Source organism: Hyla sarda, chromosome 10, assembly GCF_029499605.1.
Source record: "Hyla sarda isolate aHylSar1 chromosome 10, aHylSar1.hap1, whole genome shotgun sequence".
Lineage (NCBI taxonomy): Eukaryota > Metazoa > Chordata > Amphibia > Anura > Hylidae > Hyla > Hyla sarda.
The window spans coordinates 128,305,345-128,325,463 of NC_079198.1; the positions used below are offsets into that span (position 1 = coordinate 128,305,345).

The following is a 20,119-nucleotide window of genomic DNA, read 5'->3' on the forward strand; positions in this document are numbered from 1 at the left end:
AACGCCATCTATAGTATTTTATTTTAAGTCGACCAGAAGCACAATGACAGTCTGGTTTGCAGTGCATTTTTAGTGGCACTATGGCATAGCAGAGAGGAGAATGTGTTGTGCTGTGATTGACCAGACAAAAAAAAATGAGGAAGTAACTATGTGTGTACTACTGGCAAACGGCTCAGCTCTGGCCCGCTACCTGAAATGGAGAGAAGGAGAAATAGCTGTTCAGTGTGCTTCATGGAGGAGGCTCATAGGAGCTCAGTGACAGCCGTGACGCCATTAACATCACCTTGTCACCACTGAAGTCTAAAGCGAATAAAACCAGGGAAGTTTTTTTTTAATTCTCTTATAAGTACAGGTATGTGTTATAAGGGGAAATAGATAATTTACTGTTAATAATGAAGCGATGAACATTGTCACAAGATTTCCACCTCCTCCTCTAGATACATACGTGTAGTAAAGGGAAGATCAGAGGCGTCATCTGCAGCTCCAGCCCTATTAATCATTGAGATCAGTCACATTGTGGATGGGGAGTCGTCGTTCCAGTGAAAATAATGACTTCACTTCTTGACGACGCCCTGACATTCCCCTAAGATTCTGTAGCTTGCAGAGGAAACCACAGAGGGGTGTGAGAAGTTTTGGAAGGTAAGTTTCTTTAACTATCACTTAAGTTTCTTTAACTATTCATTATACATACTCTCGCTTTCTTTTTCTATATGTAAAAATCGTACATCAAAGTGTTGTACGGTTCTCAATGTAGCTAGTACAGTTAGGGTCAAATTATCTGGAGGTCCACAGTTTGGACATCACTGTGCAGTGGTCTCTAAACTGTAGACCTCCAGATGTTGCAAAACTGCAAATCCCAGCATGCCCAAACAGCAAACAGCTGTCTCGGCATGCTGAGAGTTGTAGTTGCGTACCTCCAGCTGTTGCATAACTACATCTCCCAGCATGCCCTTCGGCGATCAGTACATGCTGGGAGTTGTAGTTTTGCAACAGCTGGAGGCACACTGGTTGGAAAATACTGAGTTAGGTAACAGAACCTAACTGAAGGTTTTCCAACCAGTGTGCCTCCAGCTGTTGCAAAACTACAACTCCCAGCATGCACGGTCTGTCTGTGCATGCTGGGAGTTGTAGTTTTGAAACAGCTGGAGATTTGCCCCCCCATGTGAACGTACAGGGTACATTCACACTGGCAGGTTTACAGTAAGTTTCCTGCTTCAAGTATGAGCTGCGCCGCAGTGAAAACTCCTAGTGGTAAGCTCACTGTAAACCTCTGCCAGTGCGAATGTACCCTAAAAACACTACACTACACTAACACATAATAAAGGGTAAAACACTACATATACACTCCTTACAATGTCCCCCCCCCCCCAATAAAAATGAAAAACGTATTGTACAGCAGTGTTTCCAAAACGGAGCCTCCAGCTGTTGCAAAACAACAACTCCCAGCATTTGCGGACAGCCACTGACTGTCCAGGTATGCTGGGAGTTTAGTAACTGCTGGAGGCACCCTGTTTGGGAATCACTGGCGTAGAATACCCCTATGTCCACCCCTATGCAATCCCTAATTTAGTGCACAAATGCGCATGGTGCTCTCTCACTTCGGAGCCCTGTCGTATTTCAAGGAAACAGTTTAGTGCCACATATGGGGTATTTCCGTACTCGGGAGAAATTGCACTACACATTTTGGGGGTATTTTTCTCCTTTTACCCCTTATGAAAAGGAAAAGTTGGGGTCTACACCAGCCTGTTAGTGTAAAAAAAAAAAATTTTTTACACTAACATGCTGGTGTTGCCCTTTACTTTTTATTTTCACAAGAGGTAAAAGGAAAAAAAAGACCCCCAAAATTTGTAACGCAATTTCTCCTGAGTACGGAAATACCCCATATGTGGGTGTAAAATGCTCTGCGGGCGCACAACAAGGCTCAGGAGTGAGAGCGTACGATGTACATTTGAGGCCTAAATTGGTGATTTGGACAGGGGTGGCTGATTTTACAGCGGTTCTGACATAAACGCAAAAAAATAAATACCCACATGTGACCCCATTTTGGAAACCACACCCCTCACGGAATGTAACAAGGGGTATAGTGAGCCTTAACACCACACAGGTTGGATGGGGAAAAAAAAAATTCACTAAAATGCTGGTGTTACCCTAAATTTTTCATTTTCGCAAGGGAAAATAGGAAAAAAAAGCCCCCTCAAAATTTGTAACCCCATTTCTTCTGAGTATATAAATACCCATATGTGGATGTAAAGTGCTCTGCGGGCGAACTACAATGCTCAGAAGAGAAGGAGCTCCATTGGGATTTTGAAGAGAAAATTTGTCCTGAATTGAAGGCCACGTGTGTTTACAAAGCCCCCATAGTGCCAGAACAATGGACCCCTCCCACATGTGACCCCATTTTGGAAACTACACCCCTCACGTAATTTAATAATGGGTGCAGTGAGCATTTACGCCCTACAGGTGTCTGACAGATTTTTGGAACATTTGTCTGTGAAAATTAAAAATTTTATTTTGCATTTGCTCAGCCCACTGTTCCAAAGATCTGTCAAACACCAGTGGAGTGTAAATACTCACTGCACCCCTTATTAAATTCTGTGAGGGGTGTAGTTTCCAAAATGGGGTCACATGTGGGGGGGTCCACTGTTCTGGCACCACGGGGGGCTTTGTAAACGCACTTGGCCCCTGACTTCAATTCCAAACAAATTCCCTTTCCAAAAGCTCAATGGCGCTCCTCCTCTTCTGAGCATTGTAGTGCGCCAGCAGAGCACTTGACGTCCACACATGGGGTATTTCCATACTCAGAAGAAATGGGGTTACAAATTTTGGGGGTAATTTTCTCCTATTACCCCTTGTAAAAATGTAAAATTTGGGGAAAAACAGCATTTTAGTGAATTTTTTTTTATTTTTTTCATTTACACATCCAAATTTAACAAAAAGTCATGAAATACCTGTGAAGTGTTAAGGCTCACTGTACCCCTTGTTACGTTCCTTGAGGGGTGTAGTTTCCAAAATAGTATGCCATGTTTTTTTTTTTTTTTTGCTGTTCTGGCACCATAGGGGCTTCCTAAATGCAACATGCCACCCAAAAACCATTTCAGCAAAATTTGCTTTCAAAAAGCCAAATGTGACTCCTTCTCTTCTGAGCATTGTAGTTTGCCCGCAGAGCATTTTATGTCCTAACTTGGGGTGTTTTCACACTCAGAAGAGATGGGGTTACAAATTTTGGGGGGCATTTTCTCCCATTACCGTTTATAAAAATGGTATATTTGGGGAAAAAAACTTCACTTTAGTAAAAAAAATGTTTTTTCATTTACACATCCGAATTTAACGAAAAGTCATCAAACACCTGTGGTGTGTTAAGGCTCACTGGACCCCTTGTTACGTGCCTTGAGGGGTGTAGTTTCCAAAATGGTATGCCATGAGGGTTTTTTCTGCTGTTCTGGCACCATAGGGGCTTCCTAAATGTGACATGCCACCCAAAAACCATTTCAGAAAAACTAACTCTCCAAAATCCCACTGTCGCTCCTTCCTTTCTGAGCCCTCTAGTGCACCCGCCGAACACTTCACATACAAATATGAGGTATTTCTTTACTCTAGAGAAATTGGGTTACAAATTTTTAGAGGATTTGTCTCCTTTTACCCCTTGTAACAATTCAAAAACTGGGACTACAAGAACATGCGAGTGTAAAAAATGAAGATTGTGAATTTTCTCCTTTATTTTGCTGTTATTCCTGTGAAACACCTAAAGGGTTAACACACTTACTGAATGTCATTTTAAATACTTTGAGGGGTGCAGTTTTTATAATGGGGTCATTTTAGGGGTATTTCTAATATGAAGGCCCTTCAAATCCACTTCAAACCTAAACTGGTCCATGAAAAATTCCGATTTTGAAAATTTTGTGAAAAATTGGAAAATTGCTGCAGAACTTTGAAGCCCTCTGGTGTCTTCCAAAAGTAAAAACACGTCAATTTTATGATGCAAATATAAAGTAGACATATTGTATATGTGAATCAAAATATAATTTATTTGGAATGTCTATTTTCCTTACAAGCAGAGAGCTTCAAAGTTAGAAAAATGCTAAATTTTAAATTTTTTTCATAAAATTTTGGAATTTTTCACCAAGAAATGATGCAAGTATCGACAAAATTTTACCACTAACATAAAGTAGAATATGTCACGAAAAAACAGTCTCGGAATTAGAATGAAAGGTAAAAGCATTCCAGAGTTATTAAAGGGGTATTCCAGGCAAAAACTTTTTTTTATATATCAACTGGCTCCGGAAAGTTAAACAGATTTGTAAATTACTTCTATTAAAAAATCTTAATCCTTCCAATAGTTATTAGCTTCTGAAGTTGAGTTGCTGTTTTCTGTCTAACTGCTCTCTGATGACTCACGTCCCGGGAGCTGTCCAGCTCCTATGGGGATATTTTCCCATTATGCACAGCTCCCGGGACGTGACATCATCATTGAACAGATAGACAGAAAACTTCAGAAGCTAATAACTATTGGAAGGATTAAGATTTTTTAATAGAAGTAATTTACAAATCTCACAAAGGAGGTAGTGCGGCACTGCGTGAGTGTGCTGGATTAGGAATGGCAGGTGGGAGTTGGTGTAGCTGTAATGCCTCTGGTGGTGCTCAGATACTATAATAAGCAAAGTTCATGATATCCGTGAAGAGAAATGAAAATATCGGCACTCACCAGTGTGGCTGCAGGGTCTTCTTTATTGAGACATACTCACATGCGGGGTACAGAAGAGAGGGGAGTGGGGGGACAAGTGGTGGCGACCAAGCTCTAGTTTCCGTCTGATGGCCGGACGAAGCACACCAAGTGTGCGAAACTAGAGCTCGGTCGCCACCACTTGTCCCCCCACTTGTCACTTTTGTTTTTTCCTAGGCCTGGGAGGCTGCCCCTTATAACGAAGGCTGCCCCTTATAACGAAGGCTGCCCCTTATAACGAAGGCTGCCCCTTATAACGAAGGCTGCCCCTTATAACGAAGGCTGCCCCTTATAACGAAGGCTGCCCCTTATAATGAAGGCTGCCCCTTATAATGAAGGCTGCCCCTTATAATGAAGGCTGCCCCTTATAATGAAGGCTGCCCCTTATAATGAAGGCTGCCCCTTATAATGAAGGCCGCCCCTTATAATGAAGGCCGCCCCTTATAATGAAGGCCGCCCCTTATAATGAAGGCCGCCCCTTATAATGAAGGCTGCCCCTTATAATGAAGGCTGCCCCTTATAATGAAGGCTGCCCCTTATAATGAAGGCTGCCCCTTATAATGAAGGCTGCCCCTTATAATGAAGGCTGCCCCTTATAATGAAGGCCGCCCCTTATAATGAAGGCCGCCCCTTATAATGAAGGCCGCCCCTTATAATGAAGGCCGCCCCTTATAATGAAGGCTGCCCCTTATAATGAAGGCTGCCCCTTATAACGAAGGCCGCCCCTTATAACGAAGGCCGCCCCTTATAACGAAGGCCGCCCCTTATAACGAAGGCCGCCCCTTATAACGAAGGCCGCCCCTTATAACGAAGGCCGCCCCTTATAACGAAGGCCGCCCCTTATAACGAAGGCCGCCCCTTATAACGAAGGCCGCCCCTTATAACGAAGGCCGCCCCTTATAACGAAGGCCGCCCCTTATAACGAAGGCCTCCCCTTATAACGAAGGCTGCCCCTGATAACGAAGGCCGCCCCTTATAACGAAGGCCGCCCCTTATAACGAAGGCCGCCCCTTATAACGAAGGCCGCCCCTTATAACGAAGGCCGCCCCTTATAACGAAGGCCGCCCCTTATAACGAAGGCCGCCCCTTATAACGAAGGCCGCCCCTTATAACGAAGGCCGCCCCTTATAACGAAGGCCGCCCCTTATAACGAAGGCCGCCCCTTATAACGAAGGCCGCCCCTTATAACGAAGGCCGCCCCTTATAACGAAGGCCGCCCCTTATAACGAAGGCCGCCCCTTATAACGAAGGCCGCCCCTTATAACGAAGGCCGCCCCTTATAACGAAGGCTGCCCCTTATAACGAAGGCCGCCCCTTATAACGAAGGCCGCCCCTTATAACGAAGGCCGCCCCTTATAACGAAGGCCGCCCCTTATAACGAAGGCCGCCCCTTATAACGAAGGCTGCCCCTTATAACGAAGGCCGCCCCTTATAACGAAGGCTGTCCCTTATAATGAAGGCCGCCCCTTATAACGAAGGCCGCCCCTTATAACGAAGGCTGCCCCTTATAACGAAGGCTGTCCCTTATAACGAAGGCCGCCCCTTATAACGAAGGCCGCCCCTTATAACGAAGGCTGCCCCTTATAACGAAGGCTGCCCCTTATAACGAAGGCCGCCCCTTATAACGAAGGCCGCCCCTTATAACGAAGGCCGCCCCTTATAACGAAGGCCGCCCCTTATAATGAAGGCTGCCGCTTATAATGAAGGCTGCCCCATATAACGAAGGCCGCCCCTTATAACGAAGGCCGCCCCTTATAACGAAGGCCGCCCCTTATAACGAAGGCTGCCGCTTATAACGAAGGCTGCCGCTTATAACGAAGGCCGCCCCTTATAACGAAGGCCGCCCCTTATAACGAAGGCCGCCCCTTATAACGAAGGCCGCCCCTTATAACGAAGGCCGCCCCTTATAACGAAGGCCGCCCCTTATAACGAAGGCCGCCCCTTATAACGAAGGCCGCCCCTTATAACGAAGGCCGCCCCTTATAACGAAGGCCGCCCCTTATAACGAAGGCCGCCCCTTATAACGAAGGCCGCCCCTTATAACGAAGGCCGCCCCTTATAACGAAGGCCGCCCCTTATAACGAAGGCCGCCCCTTATAACGAAGGCCGCCCCTTATAACGAAGGCCGCCCCTTATAACGAAGGCCGCCCCTTATAACGAAGGCCGCCCCTTATAACGAAGGCCGCCCCTTATAACGAAGGCCGCCCCTTATAACGAAGGCTGCCCCTTATAATGAAGGCCGCCCCTTATAACGAAGGCCGCCCCTTATAACGAAGGCCGCCCCTTATAACGAAGGCCGCCCCTTATAATGAAGGCCGCCCCTTATAATGAAGGCCGCCCCTTATAACGAAGGCTGCCCCTTACAACGAAGGCCGCCCCTTATAATGAAGGCCGCCCCTTATAATGAAGGCCGCCCCTTATAACGAAGGCTGCCCCTTATAATGAAGGCCGCCCCTTATAACGAAGGCCGCCCCTTATAATGAAGGCCGCCCCTTATAACGAAGGCTGCCCCTTATAACGAAGGCCGCCCCTTATAATGAAGGCCGCCCCTTATAACGAAGACCGCCCCTTATAACGAAGGCCGCCCCTTATAACGAAGGCTGTCCCTCACAGACGGCCCCGTGTATGACGCCCGGCTGGATCACTTTCTGCTGAGCAGGGGTCTTATGTCTGGTATGAGCAGAAAAAGGATCCGGGGTGATTGGAGAAAACGTGCGGACATGGGGACAGGTCACAGCAAGGCTCCGAGGTGAGAAGAGATATCATGGGGCATCTACACAATATGGGCTCCTGGAAAACTGCAAGGTCTGAACCAAGTGTGAGTGTAGGGGAGACACCTTGTATAGAGAACGAGGGAAGGAAGGGGTTAAGTGAACCAGCAAGAGATGTGTGTATGATACATTGTGTTAAAGGACCAGGAGCCCTGCAATAGTCTAACAAAAATCTAAAAACTAACATACAGTGCACAGATGAGAGTTTATATAATACCACTATACAGTGCACTAATAGGAGTTCATACTATACCACCATACAGTGCACACATGAGTTCATATAATACCACTATACAGTGCACAGATGAGAGTTTATATAATACCACTATACAGTGCACTAATAGGAGTTCATACTATACCACCATACAGTGCACACATGAGTTCATATAATACCACTATACAGTGCACAGATGAGAGTTTATATAATACCACCATACAGTGCACAAATAGGAGTTCATACTATACCACCATACAGTGCACACATGAGTTCATATAATACCACCATACAGTGCACAGATGAGAGTTTATATAATACCACCATACAGTGCACAGATAAGAGTTCATACTATACCACCATACAGTGCACACATGAGTTCATATACCACCATACAGTGCACAGATGAGAGTTTATATAATACCACCATACAGTGCACAAATAGGAGTTCATACTATACCACCATACAGTGCACACATGAGTTCATATAATACCACCATACAGTGCACAGATGAGAGTTCATATAATACCACCATACAGTGCACAAATAGGAGTTCATATAATACCACCATACAATGCACAAATAGGACTTCATATAATACCACCATACAGTGCACACATGAGTTCATATAATACCACCATACAGTGCACAGATGAGAGTTCATATAATACCACCATACAGTGCACAAATAGGAGTTCATATAATACCACCATACAATGCACAAATAGGACTTCATATAATACCACCATACAGTGCACACATGAGTTCATATAATACCACCATACAGTGCACACATGAGTTCATATAATACCACCATACAGTGCACAAATAGGAGTTCATATAATACCACCATACAGTGCACACATGAGTTCATATAATACCACCATACAGTGCACAGATGAGAGTTCATATAATACCACCATACAGTGCAAAGATAGGAGTTCATATAATACCACCATACAATGCACAAATAGGACTTCATATAATACCACCATACAGTGCACACATGAGTTCATATAATACCACCATACAGTGCACACATTAGTTCATATAATACCACCATACAGTGCACACATGAGTTCATATAATACCACCATACAGTGCACACATAGGAGTTCATATAATACCACCATACAGTACACACATGAGTTCATATAATAATACCATACAGTGCACAAATAGGAGTTCATACTATACCACCATACAGTGCACACATGAGTTCATATAATACCACCATACAGTGCACCGATGAGAGTTCATATAATACCACCATACAGTGCACAAATAGGAGTTCATATAATACCACCATACAATGCACAAATAGGACTTCATATAATACCACCATACAGTGCACACATGAGTTCATATAATACCACCATACAGTGCACAGATGAGAGTTCATATAATACCACCATACAGTGCACAAATAGGAGTTCATATAATACCACCATACAATGCACAAATAGGACTTCATATAATACCACCATACAGTGCACACATGAGTTCATATAATACCACCATACAGTGCACACATGAGTTCAGATAATACCACCATACAGTGCACACATGAGTTCATATAATACCACCATACAGTGCACAAATAGGAGTTCATATAATACCACCATACAGTGCACAAATAGGAGTTCATATAATACCCCCATACAGTGCACAAATAGGAGTTCATATAATACCACCATACAATGCACACATGAGTTCATATAATACCACCATACAGTGCACACATGAGTTCAGATAATACCACCATACAGTGCACAAATAGGAGTTCATATAATACCACCATACAGTGCACACATGAGTTCATATAATACCACCATACAGTGCACAAATAGGAGTTCATATAACACCACCATACAGTGCACAGATAAGAGTTCATATAAATAATACTACCATACAGTGCACAGATATGAGTTTATATAATACCACCATACAGTGCACAGATGAGAGTTCATACTATACCACCATACAGTGCACATATAAGAGTTCATACTATACCACCATACAGTGCACAAATAGGAGTTCATATAATACCACCATACAGTGCACAAATAGGAGTTCATACTATACCACCATACAGTGCACACATGAGTTCATATAATACCACCATACAGTGCACAAATAGGAGTTCATATAACACCACCATACAGTGCACAAATAGGAGTTCATATAATACCACCATACAGTACACACATGAGTTCATATAATACCACCATACAGTGCACAAATAGTTCATATAATACCACCATACAGTACACACGAGTTCATATAATACGACCATACAGTGCACAGATAAGAGTTCATACTATACCACCATACAGTGCACACATGAGTTCATATAATACCACCATACAGTGCACAAATAGGAGTTCATAAAATACCACCATAATGTGCACAAATAGGAGTTCATATAATACCATCATACAGTACACACATGAGTTCATATAATACCACCATACAGTGCACAAATAGGAGTTCATATAATACCACCATACAGTGCACACATGAGTTCATATAACACCACCATACAGTGCACAGATAAGAGTTCATATAATACTACCATACAGTGCACAAATAGGAGTTCATACTATATCACCATACATTGCACAGATAAGAATTCTTATAATACCACCATACAGTGTGCAGATGAGAGTTCATATAATACCCCCATACAGTGCACAAATAGGAGTTCATATAATACCACCATACAGTGCACAGATGAGAGTTCATATAATACCACCATACAGTGCACAGATGAGAGTTCATATAACACCACCATACAGTGCACAAATAGGAGTTCATACTATATCACCATACATTGCACAGATAAGAATTCTTATAATACCACCATACAGTGTGCAGATGAGAGTTCATATAATACCCCCATACAGTGCACAGGGGATTTACAGGAATCTCTGCAGAGCCCATCCCAAAATACTGAATGACAGGAATGCACAGGACAGTGACAGTGTGCTGCCGAGCTGATGCTGTGCTGCCGAGCTGATGCTGTGCTGCCGAACTGTGCCTGTGCTGCCGAACTGTGCCTGTGCTGCCAAACTGTGCCTGTGCTGCCGAACTGTGCCTGTGCTGCCAAACTGTGCCTGTGCTGCCAAACTGAGCCTGTGCTGCTGTGACTCATATCAGAGATAGACAAGGCCGGAGAAACAACTAGAACCTGAGGAGGTGAGAAGCCGGTGATGGTGGAAGCAGTATTTCCTAACCAATGTGCCTCCAATTGTTGCAAAACTACAACTCCCAGCATGCCCGGACAGCCAAAGGCTGTCGGGCATGCTGGGAGCTGTAGTTTTGCAACAGATGGAGGCACACTGGTTGAGAAACACTGTGCTGGAGTGTGAGGGCGATGTATGATGGAGTGTTAAACCAGGTCCTGGAGATATAAGTGTGGTGTCCCGGAGCAGGGTCACCTTTTGCTGCCATGAGCACTGTTCGGGTGGCTGTTGCCTTGTATTGTATTGCAGGTGTGTTTCTATGTCTTTATGTGTTTTCTGCATGCGCTGAGCCTCTACAAGTGTGACAGGTTAACTTTCCTTACCCAAGAGTCAATGCTTCCTGTACGACCCCTTTTCCTGCCTATTTGCGTCTCTGCCCTACACAGCGGATCCACAACTGGGCGCCAGTCTCTTTGCTGGACCAAAGGCCCGGGGAGTCAAGTCAAAATTATAAACAGAACTGTACGGAGGTCGGGTAAACGGGCCCGGATTACGAAGGGTTAACAAGCTAGAGCAAATTCAGACAGGGAGCAAACAGCAGTAATGCAAAGTAGTAACAGATATCAGGAAGGCAGGTGCATAGGGTAGGTTCTAAACACAGAAACACACTAGACAGGATTAAATCGACGACAGTGCAGACAACTAGATTAACAGGCAAAGGTTAAAAACTAGTCAAACGGGTCAAACATACAAAGCACAAAGTAACAAATCTGTACTGAAACCAACAGGACTAAAACCAGAACAAAGCCGAAAGCAAAAATCAAATACCCGGCTTCAGCTGCTGATTGGCCCGGGCTTGTAACTACTAACTTACCAGAGGGCAGCCTGCAAAGCTTGGCCCGGTACGATTGTTACAGCAACAAGCTGCCACCTTCTGGCATGTCCCGCTACAGGGACAGTACCAACACAAGTGGATGCTTTTGGGTTAGGATTAGGTTCGGGTATCCTCTGGGCTGGCCAGTCTAAAGTGACAGACTAATGTCTGGAGACCCCCATCGGGATGTCCTCAGGTCAGTGACGTCTCAGAGTGACCTAAGGAAACATAAGTGAGGGAGGAGATCTTTGCAAGTTTACCAGACTAGGATACCTGCCAGAATAAAAGTACAGCCTAAGGTCTACAGTTTGGTGTATCCATAGATACATGTAGGGCCGTGACGGGCAAACCTGGTACCCACAGAGGTTACTCGTAGCAGTAGATCCCAGGACTCCAAGCCTTTGAGCCTGAAAGCTGAGCTAAGTCAACTCAAGCCGGAGCCAAAAGTCTTATGTGTCAAGTCTCATCCTGTGAGTGCAGTGTAGTAAAGGCTAGAACCACTGCATGTCTCTGAGCCCGGCATGTACCCCTATAGATAAAGAACCAGTTTACCAAAGGAGGACTACAGGTCACATAGTGCCAATTCTCAAGGCTGTTAAATTACTAAAGGACTGTGACAGTGACAAGTTACCTGTTACTTTTCAAATTCCGAAGTGTATACCAAGTACTGTATCCCCAGTCTGGATCATTACAGGTGTCTTCTCCTGTATTAGATCTGTAGTAAAGAACAAGTTGTTATTTATACATCCTGGTTTTTGAAGTATTTATTCCCGGGGCTTTGATAAGGATAATGTCAGAGACTGACCAGGGGACAGGGAGAGTGAGCCCTAAACTGACCCTAAAACATCTCTCCATGCCTACTTGCCCATCCACCCTAAACGGTGGATCAACAACTGGGCGCCGGTCCCTCCCTGAGCTAAAGTGCAGTGGCCTTAAAAACACATACTAATAAACAGTCGGTCACAAGCCAGAAGCATAACAGGAACATAGAACTCTATAATAACTGGACTCCGATAATAAACACAAAACAGATTAAGTTCAGAGGACACAGATCAGTGAGCAGCACAGAGGACACTATAGACCTATGGTAAAGCACAGAGGAAAACACCAGCTAAGTGATCATGTACTCTATGATCAGTGCATGAACAAAATCTCCAAAGATCTGAAATGAAGAACTAATAAACATATAGGGGGACATTTATCAATGTTTGCTTATGTATTCCTTTTTTTAGTTATTTTTTTCTTACAATTTTTTTTGCTTATGTGCGACTGGTTTCAGCCTGTTGATAAATTTCTTTCACGTAAGCAATTTTTTTTTTTTTTTTTTACTTTGGTAGTGGCATTTTCTGCTCCATGTCTGAGCTGGAGTAAATTTAGAAGGTTTTTTCATGCAATGCGACTTTTTTGTGACTTTTGCACATGACAAATCTGAACACTGCAAGTCAAAAATCACTTTTTGCTTTGGTAAGCAAGATTTTTATTTTTTGCTTAGGACACTGCACAATCAAAAAGTCGCAGAAAAAAGAGAGTAGTAGCACTTGCAAATTTTTTTGCGACAATTTTAAGCAAGAAAAAAAAAACTACTAAATGCTTTGATAAATGTCCCCCATAGAGTTCAAAATCCAAAAGAAAACCTCCAGTAGGCACAGGAATGTCTTGACATTAAAACTCATTCTCCCAGAGTCCAGGATCGAGCACAGAGATATCTTGAATTAATTCTCAAGTCCCCAGAGCCCCCATAGAAAGGCAAACGGGATCTATCACTAAACAGAAATAAACCTCCAGTAGACACAGGAATGAATCTCCCAGAGTCCCCATGGACCGGTAACAGGGATACCTAGTTACAACTCAGAAACACGGATACAATAGGAAATAATTATAGAACACTATTCACACTGAACACAAGACAGGAAAATGGATGAGTCTAAACAGACTCCAGGAACAGATAGGAATATAGCATAATCCCCTAGAAAACCTCCGGTAGACACAGGAATAACAATACCCTCTGAGTCCCCCACACAAAGGTAAAACGGGATCTATCGCTAGACGGAAATAATCACAATCCCTAAACCTCCAGTAGACACAGGAATGAATCTCCCCGAGTCCCCACGGACCGGTAATATCTAGTTATAGAAACACAGAAATTGGATACAAGAGAAAACACAGTGTGAACAGATACATAGCAGAAAGGACATACAAATCCGAAAACCGACTATACAAACACGGATTAAAATCTGTTATGAGCATGCTAACTAACCATAGGTAAAAGCCCAAAACATATCAAAGATAAATGCAAGGTGCATGCTAAAACAGAGATAGTAGATTAAAAGGAGTGTTTCACCAAAAGCTCCATAGCAGCATGTCAGGCATAAAAAGATGTCAGGAAGTCAATATGTAAATCACCAGCTCAGAAGCTAGACTGAGCTCACCTTATCTAGACATACCCTAAGAGCTGTTGGATAGAAAGCCAAAGGCTTTAACTATTTCCTGACCGAGGAACATATCACTGTTAAAACACAACCAAATCCAATGGCCATGTCTGAAGACAGACCAAGACAGACATGACAGCTGCTTTATTTGAAGTAGTGGTTAGTGTGAACTGTCATCTAACTAAAGGGTTGTTACACTCCAGTCACTGGACACTGGAGTCTGTATTAACCCTCCTCCTTCTGCAAATAACGTTTATTATGAGGCCGACTTTACCCCTGTAAATAAGCGCCGATCTACCAGATGAGTGCTTATATATATATATATATATACACGTGACTACGCCACAGACAACCCTATGTATCTAAGCAGGCAATGCAGGATACTGTCTGCTAAACTGGTGTATCTAAGCCTGTTGTGTGATACTGTTTGCTGTCTCTTTATCCATGCCTGCTGTGTGTGACACTGTCGTTCAATATCTAAGTCAGTGTTTCCCAACCAGGGTGCCTCCAGCTGTTGCAAAACTACAACTCCCAGCATAGTGCTGGGCGGTATGACCAAAAATGGATAGCACCGAACTTTTCTAAATGATGGTGGTTTCACAGTATTTAACGGTATTTTTTTTTCTCATGTACGACATTTTCTAATAATTTAGACAGTAATTACTTAAGTAAATTGCCTTACAATTACCTATTTTACTGTCATGAATATTTGTAGAAAAACATAAATGTTCACCCTAGTATTAAAGGGGTACTTCGCTGCTCAGCGTTTGGAACAAACTGTTCTGAACGTTGGAGCCGGCGCAGGGAGCTGGTGACGTCATAGCTCCGTCCACCGTGATGTAACGCCCCGCCCCCTCAATGCAAATCTATGGGAGGGGGCATGACGGCTGTCACGCCCCCTCCCATAGACTTGCATTGAGGGGGCGGGGCGTGATGTCATGAGGGGGCGGGCTATTACGTCACAAGCTGCTGGCTCCAGTGTTCAGAACGGTTTGTTCCAAACACTGAGCAGTGGAGTACCCCTTTAAGACAGGTTTAATACAACAGACATGGCTCCTCGTTTTGGTACCAGTTCTTCTGTTTCATTTTCTGCCCGTTTACGCCGGGGTTGTCCATTTTGTTCACCGCTCAGGCTGCCGCGTTTTCACTCACATGGTGCTTGTTTGGTGCAACTGCAAAACCAGGCCCCTCTCAAACAATGTCCCGCGGCGCGACGTTCCACCACTCTGCTTTCCCAACGTTTTGTATGCACTCACCGGTATTGCAGTATATGAAAAATTTATATCATAAAAAAAAAATAAACACTCCCGTATTCGGTATGAACTGGTATACTGCCCAGCACTATCCCTTCGGCTGTCCGGGCATGCTGGGAGTTGTAGGTTTGCAACAGCTGGAGGCATCCTGGTTGGGAAACACTAGGGATGTAAGAAAAAATCGATTCTCGCGATAATCGCGATTTTTCATTTGCCGATACAGAATCGATTCAAAATATTTTTGAATCGATTCTTTTAGGGATGTGGAATTTTTAATAAAACGCACTTTATCTTACCTGCCAACGAGCCCCCGGAGCTCCGGTACAGGTGTTCGGTCCCCGGGCTGTATTCTTACTTCCTGTTAGTCCGGCACGTCACATGGAGCTTCAGCCTATCACTGGCCGCAGCGATGTCCCGCCTCCGCTGGTGATAGGCTGAAGCTCCATGTGACGTGCCGGACTAACAGGAAGTAAGAAGAATACAGCCCGGGGACCGAACACCTGTACCGGAGCTCCGGGGGCTCGTTGGCAGGTAAGATAAAGTGCGTTTTCTTTTATTTTGCAGCCCGGACGGGATAACATGAGAAAAGTGCGCGCCGGAGTACTAGATCGCCGCTGTCAAAGCTGACAGCGGCGTCTATTGGGATCTATGAATGCTCCCAGGTGGGCGATATATCGCGATGTATCGTCACCTAGACGGTATCGCGATATATCGGGATATATCGAATCGCCACACTGGTATCGCGATTCGAATCGAATCGCCAAATTCTTGGCGATTCACACCCCTAGGAAACACTGATCTAAGTCTATGATGTGTGACACATATGTGACGTGATGATATCTTTTTAACTCAGTACTGTCCTATGGGACCAATATATCTAAGCCTGTCAGGTGCGATACTGTCCTGTGAGCCTGTGTATCTAAGCCTGTCAGGTGCGATACTGTCCGGTGAGCCTGTGTAGCTAAGTCTGCCAGGTGCGATACTGTCCTGTGAGCCTGTGTATCTAAGCCTGTCAGGTGCGATACTGTCCTGTGAGCCTGTGTAGCTAAGCCTGTCAGGTGCGATACTGTCCTGTAAGCCGATGTATCTAAGCCTGTCAGGGTCGATACTGTCCTGTGAGCCGGTGTAGCTAAGCCTGCCAGGTGCGATACTGTCCTGTGAGCCGGTATATCTAAGCCTGTCAGGTGCGATACTGTCCTTTGAGCCTGTGTAGCTAAGCCTGTCAGGGTCGATACTGTCCTTTGAGCCTGTGTATCTAAGCCTGTCAGGGTCGATACTGTCCTTGTAGCTAAGCCTGCCAGGTGCGATACTGTCCTGTGAGCCGGTGTATCTAAGTCCCACTATGTTTCTGTCCCTCGCAGTATGTTTGATTCCAGTCGTCTCCCGGAGGAGGTTCTGCTGCAGATCTTGTCCCTGGTCCCGGCTACAGACCTGATCCGTCACTGTGCGCTGGTCTGCACCCTGTGGAGGGACGTCATCAAGTCTCCAACACTGTGGAAAATGAAATGTCAGGATATGGGGTACATCTCCAGGGAGTGCACAAGAACCCCCAAAGACTGGAAGGTTTTCTACTATTTATCCAGCAAGAAGAGGAATTTACTAGAAAATCCCTGCGCAGCCGGTAAGAAACGCAGAATAATAGTCTGGTCTGAAATATGAGGGAAAAAACATTACCAGGTGTAATAGGGCCACTGTGGGGCTCTGCTGAGGGTCTGCCCAATGTGAACATACCCTTTACATACATACAGCTAGTCATGCACATTAAATTACTGTAAATGCTCATTCAGCTGAAAGCAATTCCTCCTCATTCCCCATATGCATGCACGCTCAGCTCGGTTGAGAGTACATGTGTTTTCAACAAAGAGAGAGGAGAAAGCTGCTACTAGGTAGCTCTGCTAGGGTATGTTTGCACAGCAGAATTCCATCAGAATATTCCGCACAGACATTCCGCTGCAGCAGAATCCCATTGATTTCACCAGGATTCTGCTGCACTTTTCACACGATGGTATTGCTGTGGAAGCCTTTTGCTGTCCAGGCAAGCTGGGAGTTGTCTTTTCGCAACATCTGGAGGCACCCTGATTGGAAAACACTTCCTTACACAGTCCCCGGTCTCTCAGAGATTTTTGGGGAGATTTATCAATACCTGTGCAGAGGTAGGGTAGGTAAGTTGACCAGTTGCCCATAACAACCAATAAGATCGCTGCTTTCATTTTTACACAGGCCTCTGAAAAATGAAAGAAGCAATCTGATTGGTTGCTATAAACAACTATTCAACTTTCCCACTGCACAAGTATTGATAAATCTCCCCATTTATGCCCACAAGGCCTCCAGAAGTATACAGGGTGGCTAGGCTGGGCAGGCTGAGAATATGGGGTAACACCAACGAGGACTCACATCGGCACTGTAGGATGGGCGAAAGCCGACAGCCACTCTGAGCGCAGACTCTCTATAGAGCACTGGAGGATAACACAGTCCCCAGCCAGAGAGAAGAACGGCTCAAGAAGAGAGGAAGTTGAGTTTAGCTGTGCGTCTGCAACCATCAAGCATACTGTGTCTTTACGACTTCTGTAACCATCAAGCATACTGTGTCTTTACGACTTCTGTAACCATCAAGCATACTGTGTCTTTACGACTTCTGTAACCATCAAGCATAATGTGTCTTTACGCCTTCTGTAACCATCAAGCATACTGTGTCTTTACGACTTCTGTAACCATCAAGCATACTGTGTCCTTATGACTTCTGTAACCATCAAGCATACTGTGTCTTTACGACTTCTGTAACAATCAAGCATACTGTGTCTTTACGGCTTCTGTAACCATCAAGCATACTGTGTCTTTACGGCTTCTGTAACCATCAAGCATACTGTGTCTTTACGACTTCTGTAACCATCAAGCATACTGTGTCTTTACGACTTCTGTAACCATCAAGCATACTGTGTCTTTACGACTTCTGTAACCATCAAGCATACTGTGTCTTTATGACTTCTGTAACCATCAAGCATACTGTGTCTTTACGACTTCTGTAACCATCAAGCATACTGTGTCTTTACGACTTCTGTAACCATCAAGCATACTGTGTCCTTACGGCTTCTGTAACCATCAAGCATACTGTGTCTTTACGACTTCTGTAACAATCAAGCATACTGTGTCTTTACGGCTTCTGTAACCATCAAGCATACTGTGTCTTTACGGCTTCTGTAACCATCAAGCATACTGTGTCTTTACGACTTCTGTAACCATCAAGCATACTGTGTCTTTACGACTTCTGTAACCATCAAGCATACTGTGTCTTTACGACTTCTGTAACCATCAAGCATACTGTGTCTTTACGACTTCTGTAACCATCAAGCATACTGTGTCTTTACGACTTCTGTAACCATCAAGCATACTGTGTCTTTACGACTTCTGTAACCATCAAGCATACTGTGTCTTTACGACTTCTGTAACCATCAAGCATATTGTGTCTTTACGACCTCTGTAACCATCAAGCATACTGTGTCTTTACGACTTCTGTAACCATCAAGCATACTGTGTCCTTACGACTTCTGTAACCATCAAGCATACTGTGTCTTTACGACTTCTGTAACCATCAAGCATACTGTGTCTTTACGACTTCTGTAACCATCAAGCATACTGTGTCTTTACGACTTCTGTAACCATCAAGCATACTGTGTCTTTACGACTTCTGTAACCATCAAGTATACTGTGTCTTTACGACTTCTGTAACCATCAAGCATACTGTGTCTTTACGACTTCTGTAACCATCAAGCATACTGTGTCCTTACGACTTCTGTAACCATCAAGCATACTGTGTCTTTACGACTTCTGTAACCATCAAGTATACTCCTGTAACTATCAAAATTGCTGTGCCGCTCTGTGTGTCTGCAACCATCAAGAATTTGTGTCACATCGTACAATGTTGCAAAGACTGCACTTCTAATCTTGCATGGAGTGACATCATGTCCTTTCACATACAAAGCCACATCCGAAATTCCGCCAGTTGCCGTTCAGAGCCTATAGCGCATGTATTGCTGGCAGTGCACTATGGGAGATGTACAGCGCTGTAGAGCAGCGTTTTCCAAACAGTGTACCTCCAGCTGTGGCAAAACTACAACTCCCAGCATGCCCGGACAGCCAAAGGCTGTCCGGGCATGCTGGGAGTTGTAGTTTTGCAACAGCTGGAGGAACACTGTTCGGAAAACAATGCTGTAGAGAAATCTAACACACGGGGGAGCAGATATCCTGTGTATACGGTGCACTGTGTTGTCAGATTGCGGCAAAATTTTGAATGCAGCTTACATGACCGTGATGCCATATTTTGCAGTATAACCTTATATATTTTATGGCAAAGAATGAAAATTCCAGCGTGGCGATGTTCCCTAAAACCTTACAAGTTTATTCCAAAACTGACACACCAGATGGCATAGTTGAACAGGAAGTGACGCGTTTCGGGTGCAACTCACACTTAGTCGTTGTAATATATATATGTGTGTGTGTATATATATACGTGTGTGTGTGTGTGTATATATATATATATATATATATATATATATATATATATATACTAGCTTTTGCCCGCGGCTTTGCTCGTGTTACATTTGGGGTAACATAGATTTACTTTTTACGATCCTATAGTAATGAGGCCGCTCTGGGTAAAGTCTATGGGCATCCA

General features: G+C 44.2%; 1 protein-coding gene across 2 annotated transcripts in view; it reads left to right on the forward strand.

The window, feature by feature from the left end:
- The first annotated feature begins 446 nt into the window (after positions 1 to 446).
- The window catches only part of LOC130293487 (F-box only protein 6-like), a 34,747-nt gene continuing 15,074 nt past the window's right edge, over positions 447 to 20,119 (forward strand). The window contains exons 1-2 of one of the 2 annotated variants that reach the window (XM_056542225.1): positions 447 to 639; positions 16,809 to 17,068. In XM_056542225.1, the coding sequence (XP_056398200.1) occupies positions 16,810 to 17,068 (259 nt within the window). In that variant the 5' untranslated portion in view covers positions 447 to 639; position 16,809. Of the gene's footprint in view, positions 640 to 7,460; positions 7,470 to 16,808; positions 17,069 to 20,119 lie in introns of those variants that run through there. The other variant, XM_056542226.1, reaches the window with a different exon arrangement.